General features: G+C 45.6%; 1 protein-coding gene across 1 annotated transcript in view; it reads left to right on the top strand.

Moving 5' to 3' along the window:
- LOC123756091 (uncharacterized) overlaps positions 1-17006 on the top strand; it is a 133168-nt gene that overhangs the window by 27977 nt on the left and 88185 nt on the right. Inside the window, exons 2-3 of the mRNA XM_045739079.2 lie at positions 11084-11656; positions 15719-16141. Coding sequence (XP_045595035.2) covers positions 11084-11656; positions 15719-16141 — 996 coding nt within the window. The remainder of the gene's footprint in view (positions 1-11083; positions 11657-15718; positions 16142-17006) is intronic.

Genomic DNA, 17006 nt, shown 5'->3' with positions numbered 1-17006 from the left:
AGGTGTTGGATGATTATGATGTCTAGTACAGGAAATACATCCTATTGTATAAGGGATTAGTAATTAGATGTTGGAAATTTCCAACACCCCACTCCCCCCCCCCTTGACGATTTTTGGTACTACCTGCCAGCTACCCCTAGCTAAATAATTTAAAAGAAGCATTTATAATCAGTTTTTCTTACAGTAAAATACACTATTTTTCACTGATCTCTGGAAAATTTATATACATTTTCTGCTATTTATTTATTTATGCATAAACAAGAAGGTACATTGGGGGTTAACAGAGAACATAGAAATTAAGTTTATTTTATATTCTTGTACAGCCACTAGCACACAGAGCGTTTCAGGCAATTCATACTTTGCGTGTAGTAACCTGAAACACAATCCTCCCACATCTTCAAAGGTATTCTTAAACCCCGCCACTTTCTCAAAGCAAATGGGTAACTATTATATTTTTTAATATTTCACTTTTTGGAATCTTATGTTCCTGCTGCTCTCTTCACAAATTGTGCTGGATGCATTTTCCTCTTCCTTATGTTTAATTTTTCCTACCCCGCTTCTCCATTTTGATTGTTTTCCCGCCAACTTTTTCCCATTCTAGATTGTTCTTTCAGATATCTTCTTCTGTTTTGACACCCGAGTGTTTGGGGAGGCGCACAAACCTACTCGGTGAACTGTGGTACCCGACACTGTCGAATAAGGGGATGCTTTTATTGTCAAACTTTACCTTCATTGCTGAGCCCGATCTCGATGGATTGATGGTTCTTAGGTGACAATTGCAGGGTGTATATCCACGATGCACCCCTGGGGGGGCCCCCCCCCATCTTGTTTGGGTGTCCTATCCTCTAATTGTGGCTCCATGGTGGGTATGGGGGCTTATTCATGGATGAAATTTTTACCTGTTAGTTCATATTCAAATTCAAATTCCAAATTCAAATGTTTATTCAGGTAAAGTACATACATACAAGGTGTATGCTGATATCTCTCCCTCTTTTAACTTCTCAGGCTCATGGGGTGGGCGATCAGGCCCCGAGTCGACTGTAATGGAAGTCCGGGCTCTGTAGCCCCCACTACATTGGGCCCAGACCAAGCTGCTTCTCTGACTCTTCCGACTACCCTTCTCTGTTCCCCTCCCACCTCTGTGGCCACAAACCCCCAGTGGTGACCACCTCATCACCTGGAGTGACTCCATCTCTCATTGTAACAACTGCGCCTTGTCGCCCCTCCAACAGGAAGGGGGGTACTCGCCACTGTCACCTCCAAAATCGAATGCACACGCTTCCTTCCAGTTCTACTCCATTCCAAGCTTTGTTTGGGCCTGATATATGGATTAAGTATTTTGATCTCAGTCATGTTGATTCTACATGTCCTGATGATTTATTCATTAATAAACACCTTGTTGATTCGGTGGATACCTTTGTCACTTATAACCCCACCCATACTGGCACACGTGTTGTTGCAGCCCTTTCTCAGGAAGCAGCTGAGCACTTAGCCTTGCTCTCCTGCATTGGGGAGACTCCTGTTCAGATCTCCAAAAATGTCTGGTTAAATGCCAGCATTGGTACAATTATTTTCCTGCACCATGTTGCAACTGGTGATAGAGAACTGAAAGACTGCCATGAGGATATTAAACATATCTTTGAGACCCAAGATCATTCTATCCTCCAGATTGATACTTTCACTCGACCCCCTCGTGGTCGTCGTCGTCAGCCTCTACGTGTAGTGAAGATCACTTTTGATAGTAGGTTCCTTCCGTCTTCTCTAATTCTTGCTGGTGCCAGATGCTCCGTTCAGAAATACATCTCCTCGCCTCTGCACAGGTGCTGGTGATTTGGGCATGGTCCCTTCACATGCACAAATAAAGTATCTCTATGTCACTTGTGTGGAGACTCGGGTCATTATAAGACGGAGTGCTCTTTTCCCAAACTCACTGCATCAATTGCGGTAACACCTATCCTACCTTCTCCTGCGCATTTATGCACTACAAATTTGAGGAAGCCATCCTCAATTTGAAACATCACGATCATTCATCTTTTCCTAAGGCGAGACACCAAATACACAGTCTTCCACCTTTCTCTGGTGTGTCTAATGCTCGTGTGTGTTACGTTCCACTTCTCCTCGCCCTCTCCCACTTTTTCAGGTTTGCAACCGTTTCCAAGCCATGGATCTGGACACCACCACCATCTCACCTGCTCCTTTGCGTTCTGAGCCAGAGGGTCTTTCTCCTGATTCTCCATCAGGTGTTTCCTTCCTTCTTTCCTTCCTTCCTTCCCAGTCTTCCTTTCTTCATTCCCATCTCGCCCCAGTCCTTCTTCTCAACCCTCCCCTCTGTTTTTTGGCCCTCCACACCGCCTATCCGTCCAGGCTGTTGTCCATCCTCCTCCTAGTCATCTTCATGTTGCCCGCTCCTGTTCTTCTTCTCTTGTTCTTAGAAAATCTTATGCCTTAGAAAATCTTCCTAAAAACCGCTTCTTGTTTTTAGAAATCTTATGTCTCCACCATTATGACTGACACTCCTCTGCCCCTGATCTGGAAGAAAATCCCTAAGATAGCGGGTAAGTTTGTTAAGATGTCTTACCAATCCTTCGGCTCTGGGTTTCTATTGTGGTGGATCCAGTGTCCAGTGTTCCTACTTTTCTACTGTTAGCTCCGGTCCTCATCTTCCTCCATCTTTCCTTATTCGTAAGCCCGTTCTTGGATATCGTCCCTTAGATTTTCGCACGCATCTCCGGCTTCCCTATAACGATCCCTTCTCTCTCTCCAAACTCCAGTCTGCCCTGACTCTGCGGTTTTACAGCAACGGGCTCTGATGACATTCATTATGAGATGCTTTGCTATCTCCCCCCATACACTTTTCAGTATTTACTGAATCTGTATAACCGTATCTGGGAATCGTTGTCAGTCTCTGAGGACTGGCTTGAGCCTGTTGTTCTTTCTATTCGGAAATCAGGGTCTCTCTAGAGACATCCCCTAAGGACTTCTGCCCCATTGCCCTCACGAGTTGCATCTGCAAACTCTTTGAACGAATGGTCAATGTCTGTCTGATGTGGTTCTTGGAATACTATCACCACCTCTCCCTTTCTCAAGTTGGCTTTCACAAGTGTCGCAGCACGACTTGTGAACTTGGAGATCTATATTCGTACAGCCTTTACTGCGAAGACCTCCGTTGTTGATGTTCCTTTTTACCTAGAAATGGCGTATGACACCACCTGGAGATTCCATATTCTGTCCCAACACTGTTCTTTTGGCCTTCGTGGTAATCTCCCTCTCTTCCTACAAAGCTTCATTTCTAGTCATTCCTTTAGAGTGAGGCTTGGTACAACTCTCTCTCTCTCTGCCTCTTTTCGGCAGTAAGAAAGTGTACCACCAAGGTAGTGTTCTGAGTACTACTCTTTACCTGGTTGCTCTCAATGGTCTTCTTTCCTCCCTTCCCTCTGGCACTCTCTTTGCTCTCTATGTAGACGATCTTACCCTCCGCTGTTAAGGTGATGACTCGCCTTATCTCCAACGACTGTTTCAACTTGCGGTTGATGCCGAGTCGTCCTGGGTCACCAATCATGGCCTCAAGTTCTCTACAACTAAAACTTGTGCTATGACTTTTACGTGGAAGCAGGTCGTTTTTTGTCCCCTCTTTGCCGCTTTATGGTAATCCCTTTTTGTACAAAGATTCTGCTAAGATTTTTGGGTTAATCTTTGACACTCATTTGTCTTGGTCGCCCCATACTTCTTACCTACGAGTTGAATGCTCCAAGTTCCTTAACTAACTTAAGGTCTTGTCCCATATTTCATGGGGAGCTGATAGGCACATGTTCCTCTCTTTACATTCCTCTCTCCTGCTGTCTAAACTCGATTAATGTGGTCTTGCTTACTCGTCTGCCTTTCCATCTACTCTTCGTCGTCTTGATGGTCTTCACCATACTGGGTTACACCTCAGCTCTGGTGCCTTTCGTTCAACTCCTACCTTAAGCCTGTATGTTGAAACCACCATCCTGTCTCTACAGGATCGCCGTGATCGATACTGTCTTCGCTATCTTGCACGGTCCCTACAACACCCTCACTCTCTTTTATGTCTTACTTTGACCATTACCCCTCCTGTGGGCCCTGTTCCCTTTCACCTCCTACCTCTTTCTGTACGGTTGTCTCGCCTGCAAGGTTCTCTTTTGATTCGTGTTACCAATATTTCTCCTCGTGTCGTTCCAGCCTTGCCTCTGTGGAGGGCCCCTCTTCCTTAGTTTTGTAAAACCCTGACCTATATGTCAAAAGCTTTTACACTCCTCCAGTTCTGAAACGCCTTTTTCTTGAACATTTTTCTTCACAATACCGTTCCATTTCCGTCCTCACAGATGGGTTTAAGTCTGCAGACGGTGTAGGCTACCCTGTTGTGTTTCCTGACCACACCTGTATGTGTCACCTGCCTACAGAGACTAGCATCTTCTCGGCAGAAGAATTTGTTATTTTGTATGTTCTTTGTCAAATGCTTTATCGCTGTCAATCTTCCTTTATTGTTGTAGTTGACTCTCGCAGTGCCCGCATGGCTCTGGAGTCCTTTAATCCAGTTCATTGTGTGGTAGTTGTAATTCAACATTGGCTGTTTCTTATCTCCAGAAGATTTAAGACAGGTGAGTTTTGCTGGGTTCCCAGTCATATTGGTGTGTCCTTAAATGAGTGTGAAGATGCTTCCGCTAAGGAGGCTTTCCACAGTTGTCCTATTTCCCATAAGGTATTCCTTATTCTGACTTGTACCTGGTTATTCATTCCTCAGTCCGTGCCTGTTAGCAGGGTTGTTGGTATTCTCCTACTGGTAACAAACTGCGTGCTCTTAAGGGTGGCATGTCCCCGTGGCCTTCCTCCTACCACCGTAACTGGCGGTGGGAAACGGCTCTGGCGAGGTCACATATTGGCAATGCAAGTTTAACTTACGGGCACTTAATGGGTCGCGGTCCTGCTCCTTATTGTCCAAAGAGCGTTGTCCCTCTTACAGTCATGCATATTCTTGTTAAATGTCCTGACTTCCAGGACGAGCGTGTGTTTTGCTTCCCGACCGTCCCCCGCGGTCACTTGTACCTCAATAGAATTCTTGGTGAATTGGATACTTTTGATGTTGTTTGCATTATGCTCTTTTGTTCTCGTATTGGCACCCTTAGGAATATTTAGCGCCTTTTTGAATAACCCGCACATTTGAAGGTGCTACATAGCCTTCCCGGCTTGGTGCCTTCTTTTTATAATTACTTACTTGAATATTTCTCACTACTGATAAATGATAATGATAATGATAATGATAATGATAAATGTTTATTCAGGTAAAGTGCATACATACAAGAGGTTTTACAAAAATTTATAGACTTATAGATAGACCTAGTACATACAATGCCTAAAGCCACTATTACGCAAAGCGTTTCGGGCAGGCATCTTACTAGGCATCTCCCACTGACAGACACCCACATGCTATTATTTAGATATACATATACACTTTAGGACCTTGTTCCTAACAAGTACTGTTAACAAGTATGCAAATACTTCACAATTTTGTTACTTTAACAGTAAGTAGCCAGGCCGATGACGGTGGCAACATCTTAATACTGATATTGGGAACTCTCTAACTATTAATTCACTCTCCTTGGGGTCTGGGCTAAATTATAATTATTATTGTATTTAAGATATATTATGGGATAGACTGGGTGCATAAAACTCACAAATATGACAATCAGTATGCACCTACAAGACCATGCCAAGCATGGAACAATCAATACCAATTTAAAATCTCCTACCGAGCCACTAGATAAAGTAGACAAATACTTCTGCAATAAATAACACACATTAAGCCGCTTCATTACCATTAATGCAATATGCAAACTACTTATAATGCAACCATGTCTAGTTAAGCATGTAAAGTATTCCACTGTTCTATTGCAAAGCAAATTTACATATTAAGCTGTATCAAATTTACTATGCAGCAGACAGACGAAGAAATGAACATGCAGCAATTTAGATCAACATTAGCAACATCGTAGAATAACGTGAGCCAGGCAATGGAAAATATAAATTAATCTCTAAACTTAGCCTAAGATTGTAACAGAAATGGAATTAAATTTATGATGAGTCGATCTCTTTATTCATAACAATAATTGCAGACAGCAATTACAAATAAGTGGGCAACAAACGACTGAGTGTTCTAGTGCAGCATCCCGCTTGGTCATCACCCTTAAACAATACGACAATTTCCTCACATTTCTTGGACTCATTTGCATTTCCAGCCTTCACTTATGTTCTGTTGACTTACTTCCTCTCAATTTAAATTGGCTGGCCTTGTTCATCTTGTGTATTCCCCCACAGTATCTTATATCTTGTGGTCATATCCATGTTATAGCCCGCGCGATGGAAACATGCAACAATTGTCCCCCATACCGAAGCCCAATGACCCTGGCAATTACAGACCTATCAGTCTCGTGTCATCCACTTGCAAGATGCTTGAAAGGATCATCCTAAACCGACTGTTGCACAAAATAGGCAGGTTAGGGGAGGGGGTCAATGGATTTGTTAAAGGACGGAGCACAGCAAATTGTATAGTTAATTACTTGGCTAATGACACGGCTAGGTACTCTGTATTTGTTGACATCAAAGGAGCCTTCGACAAAGCACAGGGGATTGCGATCTTGGACGAGCTTGCATGCATGGGTGTCAGGGAGAGACTCTTGAAATGGATTGAAGACTACCTCACAGGGAGGAAAGCCAAGGTTTGCTTCAATGGAGCAGTCTCAAGAACAGTGAACATGAAACTTGGTACCCCCCAAGGAGGAGTCTTAAGCCCCACACTATTCAACATATTTATGAACGCCATTGCAAATATTGAATTTCCGGAAGGAACACAACAAGTGAGATATGCAGATGATGTCCTAATACAAGCCCCCACCCTGGGAAAAATTTAAGCAGTCCCCTTGAACTCCTTGGAAGGAAATGTGTTGAACTCGGTTTCACTCCCTTCACAAACAAGACAAAAGCATACTCCCATCACAAGCAGGGAGAAAATGAAGAACTACAAAGTAATGGTGTAACATTTGAATGGGGTTGACCACTATCGGTACCTTGGAGTCTCTGTCGGCTCTCACAAGGGGAAGAAAGAGGAGCTGAACCAGCTCATAGGAACATGCAAAAGTCGACTCAGGGTACTGAAAGCTAGGACCTGGAATGGACATGGAGCCTCTATTGCTGTGCTTAAAATGATGAACACAGCCTTACCTTGAGGTTACCTTGAGGTGCTTCCGGGGCTTAGCGTCCCCGCGGCCCGGTCGTCAACCAGGCCTCCTGGTTGCCGGACTGATCAACCAGGCTGTTGGACGCGGCTGCTCGCAGCCTGACGTATGAGTCAAAGCCTGGTTGATCAGGTATCCTTTGGAGGTGCTTATCCAGTTCTCTCTTGAACACTGTGAGGGGTCGGCCAGTTATGGCCCTTATGTGTAGTGGAAGCGTGTTGAACAGTCTCGGACCTCTGATGTTGATAGAGTTCTCTCTCAGAGTACCTGTTGCACCTTTGCTTTTCAACGGGGGTATTCTGCACATCCTGCCATGTCTTCTGGTCTCATGTGATGTTATTTCTGTGTGCAGGTTTGGGACCAGCCCCTCTAATATTTTCCACGTGTAGATTATTATGTACCTCTCCCGCCTGCGCTCAAGGGAGTACAGTTTTAGGCTCTTTAGTCGGTCCCAATAATTTAGATGTTTTACTGAGTGGATTCTAGCAGTAAAGGATCTCTGCACGCTCTCCAGGTCAGCAATTTCTCCAGCTTTGAAAGGGGCTGTCATTGTGCAGCAGTACTCCACTCTAGAGAGCACAAGCGTTTTGAAAAGTATCATCATCGGTATAGCATCTCTAGTGTGAAAAGTTCTTGTTATCCAACCTGTCATTTTTCTTGCAGTTGTGACGGCTACTTTATTGTGTTCTTTAAAGGTAAGGTCTTCCGACATGAGTACACCCAAATCCTTTACATTGCCTTTTCGTTCTATGTTATGATTTGCCTGAGTTTTGTACATGGTTTCCGTTTTTATATTTTCATTTTTTCCCTAACGCATGAGCTGGAACTTATCTTCGTTAAACACCATATTATTTTCTGTAGCCCATAGAAAGACCTGATCTACATCTGACTGGAGGTTCGCCGTGTCCTCTATGTTGCCTATGTGCGTTCTGTTATAGACTATGCCGCACCAGTTTTGTGCACCTACTCCCAAACCGATATGAAAAACTTGAAAACATACAAAACAAAGTCATGACTCCAAGAGTGATCTTGGAGTCCGAAGAACTGCCAAAACGTATTATCTACGAGAGGAGTTTTCCGTCCTTCCTACTTACAGGAGGAAACAGAAGCAAAAAAATGGCATCACAGATCAGTCTGCCACCTCGAAGAACTTCACCTGCTTGAGCAAGCCCGTGAGCTCCTGCCTGTAGAGAGGTTACCTCCCTGGGAGGATGACTCATACAGGATTATCATAAATGAAATGGCAACGAAAAAGTCCAACATGATACCACAAGAAATGAGGCCCAATTATCTTGAGGAAATCTATAAAGAAGCTGGAAATGGTTTAGATCAAATCTATACTGATGGGTCATCTTGAATCAGTGCTCAGATCACTGCACTGATTCAAAAGCAGTGCTATAAAGCCTTAATCTAAATCGGGCTGAAAATCCTGCGATAGTTACTGAAATCAAGATAGCCATGAGGGTACTAACCAATCAGGGAAGAGTCGTCAAATTTCTGTGGATCCCCTCCCAAGTTGGAATCTGTGGAAATGAACAAACAGATGTACTGGCTGCTGAAGGAGACCATATTAAATGCTTCATTCCCAAGATTCCTACAAATTAGAGGTATCATCAGTCAATATCACCATGACAAGGTTACTGAGGAAAGGAGGATAGAAGAACAAATGAGTGAATCTGTATGCTGGTACAACATGGTTGCAGCTGGCAATCCCAATCATTACGGCCACAATGGGTCGCAACCGGGTTCTTTGCTGGTGGAACTAAAGTTCTGGTATCCAGCCCTAAGTTAGTAGTGGCTTTCAAGGAGTGAGCTCGGCAATGCAAGTACAACACAATGGGGGAGGTGCATTGAATGCTACACTTCATTAATTATCAATATATTCATATATAATCACTTTCCCATTACCTCATATATAATTCTAGAAGAAGTATTACTACACTTAATATGTACACAAGTGTCTCTCTCATAGGACACTAAGCGCTCCTCGATGCTCAATCGATGCAGTCTTGTCAGCTACCACGTTTCCTCAACACAAGTACCGTCCTCAACCAGTACTGGGAAACACCAATGAGTCTACCCTAGCCATGGGCCAAGCAAAACACGGTCTCACCAGGTGTTCTTGGTGCACACCCGTAATCACTCTCCAGCCTGGAGCTGGCAGTGAACATCAGCCTCGCGCTGCTGGGCCTCTTCACGTACAATTACAAGGGTAGCGAACCCTTGGCAGGAGCTTCTTGCAACTCGCTGGTTACGCTCCTCCGTAGCACCTTACTGTCAGTCGTCTCTTCTGTTAGCCAGTCCTGGGTACGCTGAATTCTGTCACTGCCACTTCACAGGCAGACAGTAGAAAACTACACAGTTCTTCTCCGGCGGCGGCTCATTGCTTCCATAAAGCAGAATGGAGTAGAGATATATTGGCTGCCCTGGGTAGACTGTCCTTGTACCATAGCAGCCCTGGGTAGACTGTCCTTATACCATAGCAGCCCTACGTCGACTCTGTGGATACTGACACCTCATCAGTACACTGGTCAGTACATGGGACACTAGGAAACATCACTTACGTACTCTGACAGACATACAACTCTTCCTATAACAGATGGCGCTGATTTTCTAGGCACCACCTCACCAGAGGTCAGCACCAGCTACCTCTCGAGCTGACTAGGATAGGATTCTAGCGCCTCTTGCTGGTATGATCCTGTCACCACTAGATGGCGTTGTCCAATTTGTGGGGGTTTCGGGAGCTGACTCACAGATGGCATTGACGTCGCTGCTCCAGGCTCCGACGATGGAATCGGGTTTGTAACAACGAAGTGAAAGGGGACCGTGAGGAAAGAGTCAGAAATAGCAAGAATCCGTCTTGGATGCAAATATCCATGGAGATTAGGAATGGAAATAACAGCAACGGAGTTTCAGAATCAGTGGTGAGAGTAACAGACACCGCCTTGACCACTACCTGAGAGAATGTGAACATCTAATTGTTATTAGAAATATGAATAGAATAATAAACCCCCACATTGTTTAAGTTATGGAAAAATACTATTTGTCAAATATAGATACTGTTCTTAAAAGATTCCCCCATTTTGTGCCTGCAAGATAACGTAAGTTTTTAAGGGTTGACAAATGTTAATTTTTTTGTTTGATAAGCTGTTCACTTGAGACAGTTAAGCAAGTCCGAGCTGTGTCTGGGTACAAGTGACAGGATGAACAACCCAGCGGGGTTTCTTTCTATTGGGGGGTGTTGTACATGCTGCTATGGTGGTATGTCCACTCACAAGATGACTGGCACTCCCCAATAAACTCGCCCCTCGGGGCAAAACTTAAAGAGATACGATGCACATCGTCATCAAACAGCGTCCCCACACCGTGATCACGCAGTTTTCTCTCAAACTCTTCACCATGAGCTACAAACTTCCTTCTTCATAGGAGGCAACGACGTAAGTCTGTCCCTGACAACTCGAGTGACTCTTTAAGACCTCCGCTCACGTCACGTCTCATAACATACTGTCGACATCTTATCCTATTCTGTTTCCTTAAGATGCTTGCATCTGCTCCTTTTCCTTAGTCGTAACTACTTACGTTTGCTCGGTTTAATTCCTTTAATCTAGTCAAGTGTGGAATAACTCTCACGGAGGCAAACCTGTCTCATTAGGCTACCTGGGATTCATAACACCAAACACAGGGTGCTTGACATAGAAGTCATCGTATATTCATTCAATATACCTTTCAGTAATTAGAATGAACTGTGGTGATAAGAATAATATAAAATATGAAATTATTATATATATTAATTATTAATATGATTATATATGAAGGATTCTCTGTGTGTCCAGATGCGCCTGGGACTGATGTTGTGGTGGAGCCTGGCGGTCGCAGTGGGAGTGGTGGGCAGAGCTTGGGGGCCCGCCACCCAACACAACACACTTCCAAACATTCCTCTATCTGACACCACACTTCCCGACACCACGCATCAATATACCATGCTACCAGACATCACGCATGAATACACGATGTTACCAGACACCACGCATGAGTACACCATGCTGCCAGACACCACGCGACAGTACACGATGCTACCAGACACCACGATACCGGTCACTACAAATCCAGACACGACGCAGCCAGTCACCTCACTACCAGACACAACGATACGAGTCACCACGCATCCAGACACGACGCAGCCAGTCACCTCACCACCAGAAACAACAATACGAGTCACCACGCATCCAGACACGACGCTGCCAGTCACCTCACGACCAGATACAACAATACGAGTCACCACACATCCAGACATGACACTGCCAGTCACCTCGCCACCAGTCACGCTGTTACGTGAAAGCACAAACTATGCAGAGGAAAACACGCAACAGAAGATGGGTATAAATCAGGAGCTGATTCATGCAGAGGTAAGTGTGTAGTACATATTATTATTGTTATTAATGTCATTAATTACTGTTTTCATACTTTCTCTCTGTGTCCTTCAGAGTAGTATGGCTGTTCTATCTAGCTATTAATGATCTGTTTAACTTGTCCATTAGTGTTCATTGTTGACAAGAACTTGCCTAACTCAACCTACTTCCAGCTTAAGCTGTGTGCGAGAGGTAGGTTGACATGGGCCTCCACAACACTAAGGTTGTAACTCTCAGGGCGCTCAATCCTGGCATTAAGACCCATTTATACGTTGGTTCCCTTAGTAGACGTTAGGTTCTAGGGGTCTGGGGCCACAAGAACGTTCTCCTCAGTAGTCAAAGTTAAAATTGGCAAATAGAACACCTAGAGGAGAGAGAAGCTATCCTGAGAAGGTGCCAAACCATTACGACTATATAGCACTTGGAAGGAGTCAGGATGAGGATTTGGGATTTAACAGGAGGAAGGAATGGTGCCCAACCACTTGGACAGTCAGGGATTGAACACCGACCTGCATGAAGCGAGACCATCACTCTACTGTCCAACATCTAAAAGAGAGACCATGGCTTCAGCGACATGTGTGAGGACAAATAAAATAGTAAAATGAACTCCATAAGTTAATTCGTAAACTTCATTTTGAAGTGAAGGAGAACATCTGTATATATGAAAGCAAATGTATGTTTGTCTGTGTGTCTATCTGCCCGTCTGCCTGCCTGTCCTGTTTTGTCTGTGTGTCTATCTGCCTGCCTGCCTGTCACATTGTTTTGTATATATATACAAGAATTCTTAATAGTAGGCATCCGTCAACCCCGTGGAGTTATGGAGTTGTGCTCTGGGTGTCTGGTTGGGTGCAACATCTGCTGTGGCTGTGAACTCCAACCCAAGAATGGCAGTCTCGACCACAGCGAGCGCAGATAAAGGCCAAAGTGGTTGCATCCGTCAGTGGTCAAGACTTCCTCTGAAGTCTCTTTTCCTCCGCCTGCCTCTTCAGTTCGCCTTCGAATTGCTGGAGTCCCTTCCACGCTCTGCATCTCCAGGCAGATCTGTCCGTAGCTGCTGCCTCCCAATTGTTGATGTTGATGTTCATCTGCTTGAGGTCGCGTTTGCAGGCACCAGTGAAACGCAGCTGGGTTTTCCAGTGCACCTCTTTCCTGATACCTGTTCTCCATATAAGAGGTCCTTCAGTATGCAGCCATCTTCCATGCATGTGACATGTCCCAGTCACCGCATGCATCTCTACTTCAGGAGAATGAACATTGAAGGACTTCCTGTTCTCTCGGGCACTGTATTGCTGATCTGGTCTCTCCATGTGATATCAAAGATGCGTTTCAGTTCTGCATGTGATAGGTATTGAGCCATCTCTCCTGGCGAGAGCGCAGGTCCAGGATTCCGAGCCATAGAGAAGTGTACTTGCCACACATGTCATGTAAACCTCCGCCTTAGTGTGCACTGTCAGTTTGACATTTGCCCAAACATGCTTCGTGAGCCTGGCTAATGTTGTTGCAACCTTCCTGATATGCCTGTTGACCTCAGTGTCCAGGGAAAGGGTGTCTGAGATTGTGGAACTCAGGTACACAAACTCGTGGACTGCCTTCAGCTCGCAGTCTGTGATGTTTAAATAAGAGTAACTCATTGACGTTTTGTCCCATCGCCTGTGTCTTTTTCCGGCTGATTGTCAGGTCGAATGTGAAACAGGTCACGGGAAAGTGGTTGAATAGCTGCTGCAGGCTTTTAGCTGAGTGTGGGTTCATCTGCGTCGTCGGCGAAGATGAAGTCCCTAGGGAGTCTCATCTGTAATTTTGTCTTCGCTCAGATTCCGGATAGATTGAAGAGCTTTCCATCAGATCTTGTATGGAGATAGATGCTCTCTATGGTTGTTCCAAAGGCATGCTTGACGAGTATCACGAAGATGATGCCGAACAGGGCTGGAGCAAAGATTCATCCCTGTTTAACACCCATGTTGATATTGGATTGTTCTGAAGTTGAGCCAGGGAAAACATCATGTCAGTGGTCGACTTCTCGGCTCTGAAACCGCACTGTGACTTTGGAACACTCTTTCAGCAAGAATCTGGAGCGTGACCAAAACGACCCTGGCGAAGAGTTTATCGACGACGCTGAGGAGGGAGATACCGCAATAGTTGTTGCAATCGCTTCAGTGACCTTTATTTTTGTAGAGAGTGATGATGTTTGCATCTCTCATGTCTTGTGGCACCAAGCCCTCCCTCCAGCACTGGCACAGAAGTTCATGAAGCTCAGTTTTAAGTGTTCCTCGAGTGCACTTGAGAACTTCAGACGGAATGCCGTCGTCTCCTGGGGCCTTCCTTGAGAAAAGTGAATCCAGTGCTTTCATAATTTCTTCCACAGTCGGTTTAAGGTCAAGAAAGTTTTTCCAAGGTGGGCAGGCATTCGATTGCATCCAGGGCATTCTATGCTGATCAAGTTTTCTCTGGAATAGAGTCCGGAGTGATGTTCCACCCAGCGATTCATCTGCTGATCACAGTCTTTAATGATCTCTCCGGTGGCTGACTTCAGAGGAGCCGTCCTGTTTCGTGTAGGGCATGTTGCCTGTTTGATACCTTTGTACATGCCGTTTATGTTGCCGACGGTAACTGCGGTCTGGATACAGGAACAGAGTCAGAGCCAGTAATCGTTAGCAGAGCGCCTTGCAGCTTGTTGAACTTTACTGCGGGCAGTATGGAGGGCCTATAGGTTCCTTTCTGAGGACAAGTTTTTGTAGGCTGAGAAAGATCGTCTCTTTTCCTCTACGAGGAGTAACAGTTCCTCTGCACTGACCTCGAACCAGTCTGCTGACTTGTTCTGCCTCTTACAGGTGTACATGGCTGTGTTGAAAATGTTCCCCTGAGATGTGACCACTTCTAACTTGCACTATTGCAGGGTTGTCCAGGAAGGGCATTTTCCAGCGCTGCAGTGAACTCCACCACCTTGTGTGGATCTTGTTTGTAGAGAGCATGGGATTGTTTACGTTAATATATGGTCTTCCCTTCTTCTTTGCTCTGTGGACTTTCCGGGGTTGGAACTTTACTTTGCAAACGTCGAGAGAATGGCTGGTGTCACAATCTGCACTCTGGAAGCTGCGGGTCAGTTTGACGCTTCTCAGACTGCTACACCTCATAAGCACCAGGTCGAGTTGGTGCCAATGCTAGACCTGGGATGTCTCCAGGAAACCTTGTGCTGGGGCTTGGTGTCGAACAAGAAATTGGTGATGCAGAGATCATGACGACAGCAGAACTCCAGGAAGTGCTGCCTATTCTCATTCATCTTCCCAAATCCAAACTGGCTCAGGCAGGAAGGCCAAGAGCTGTGATCAGAACCAACTCTTGCATTGAAGTCTCCCAGGAGGAAGACTGGCTCTTGTTGAGGTATGTCTCTGAGAGTTAGGCCGAGGTCATCATAGAACTCATCCTTCATTTAGGTAGAGGAGGTCAGTGTTGGTGCATAGACGTCGATGAGGCTGACCTTCCTACTGCTGTGTGAAGCTGAAGTTTGAGGGTTCTTGCAGACCCCTCTGTGGGCGGTACTATGGACCCTAACAACCAGTTTCTGATGACGAAACCAATTCCATGCTCCCTTACCTCTTCTGGTGGTTTGCCCTGCCAAAAGAAAGTAAAGTCCTTCTCTCATATGCTGCCGGTCGTGGGCTGACGTGTCTCCTGCAGGGTGACACGTCCATCTGGAGCTTGCATAGTTCATTGTTGATCACAGCTGTCTTGTGGGGGTTGTTTACTTCCAGTAGATCTTCCGAGAGACCGGTATCATGATTCCATACATTCCATGTAGACTGTGGGTGATTATTGTATGCATGATAGTATGATAGTAAACACAAGCTATGAAGAGAAGGGAACTATCAGGAGAAAGCACCAAGCCATTATGACTATATAGCACTGGGAAGAGGTCAGAATAAGGATTTGGGATAGGACGGAGGGGAAAGGAATGGTGCCCAACCACTCGGACAGTCGGGGATTGAACGCCGACCTGCGTGAAGTGGTTGGGCACACACAAGCTATAGCAATACTATTAGTTCGTGTGTCACACTTCTTCAGGAACTGTTGGAGAAGTACGGGTACCTGCAGTGTGTACCGCCAGGCAGCGAGGGCAACACCCGCCTGCACCGCCTGCTGCTGTACCGTCGCCGCCACCCACCCCCTGCCCTCCCACGCCACCCACCGGATTTTAGACTAGCGGCGGGTGTGGGTGGCAGCCACCCGCCGCTGCCCACCACTGTCCACCACAAGGTAGGGAGAGTACTGGGGGAGAGGACGTCCCCAGCAGAGAACCTAGACGTACCATCAGCACGCCAGGATCTGCTGTCTCCAGCCTGGGGCGCCAGGAAGCGCGCGGGGGGCAGCCTGCAGCAGGAGCGGCGCCCCCCGACAGTTGCGGTTTGGGACCCCGACACCTCCAGGCTCCATCACCTCCCCGTCTGCTCCCTCTCACAGATACAACACGCTATCACCAAGTTCCAGGTAAATACATCGCAATGTATATGTATGAGAAGCCTGTATGGGAGTATGCCTGTATGGGAGTATGCCTGTAAGGGAGTATACCTGTATGGGAGTATACCTATATGGGAGTATACCTGAATGGGAGTATACCTGTATGGGAGTATGCCTGTATGGGAGTATGCCTGTAAGGGAGTATACCTGTATGGGAGTATACCTATATGGGAGTATACCTGAATGGGAGTATACCTGTATGGGAGTATGCCTGTATGGGAGTATGCCTGTAAGGGAGTATACCTGTATGGGAGTATACCTGTATGGGAGTATACCTGAATGGGAGTATACCTGTATGGGAGTATGCCTGTAAGGGAGTATACCTGTATGAGAGTATACCTGTATGGGAGTATACCTGTAAGGGAGTATACCTGTATGGGAGTATACCTGTATGGGAGTATGCCTGTAAGGGAGTATACCTGCATGGGAGTATACCTGTATGGGAGTATACCTGAATGGGAGTATACCTGAATGGGAGTATACCTGAATGGGAGTATACCTGTATGGGAGTATGCTTGTATGGTAATATGCCTGTATGGGAGTATGCCTGTATGGGAGTATGCCTATATGGGATGGGAGTATACCTGTATGGGAGTATACCTGTATGGGAGTATACCTGTATGGGAGTATGGGGAGTATGCCTGTATGGGGAGTAAACCTGTATGGTAGTATACCTGTATGGGAGTATGCCTGTATGGTAGTATACCTGTATGGTAGTATACCTGTATGGTAGTATGCCTGTATGGGAGTATGCCTGTATGGTAGTATACCTGTATGGTAGTATACCTGTATGGGAGTATACCTGTATGGTAGTATACTTGTATGGTAGTATACC

The sequence above is a fragment of the Procambarus clarkii genome, chromosome 36 (assembly GCF_040958095.1).
Source record: "Procambarus clarkii isolate CNS0578487 chromosome 36, FALCON_Pclarkii_2.0, whole genome shotgun sequence".
Classification (NCBI taxonomy): Eukaryota; Metazoa; Arthropoda; class Malacostraca; order Decapoda; family Cambaridae; genus Procambarus; species Procambarus clarkii.
Note: the sequence above shows the minus strand (reverse complement) of the source record. Positions and strands in the feature narration are given on the sequence as shown.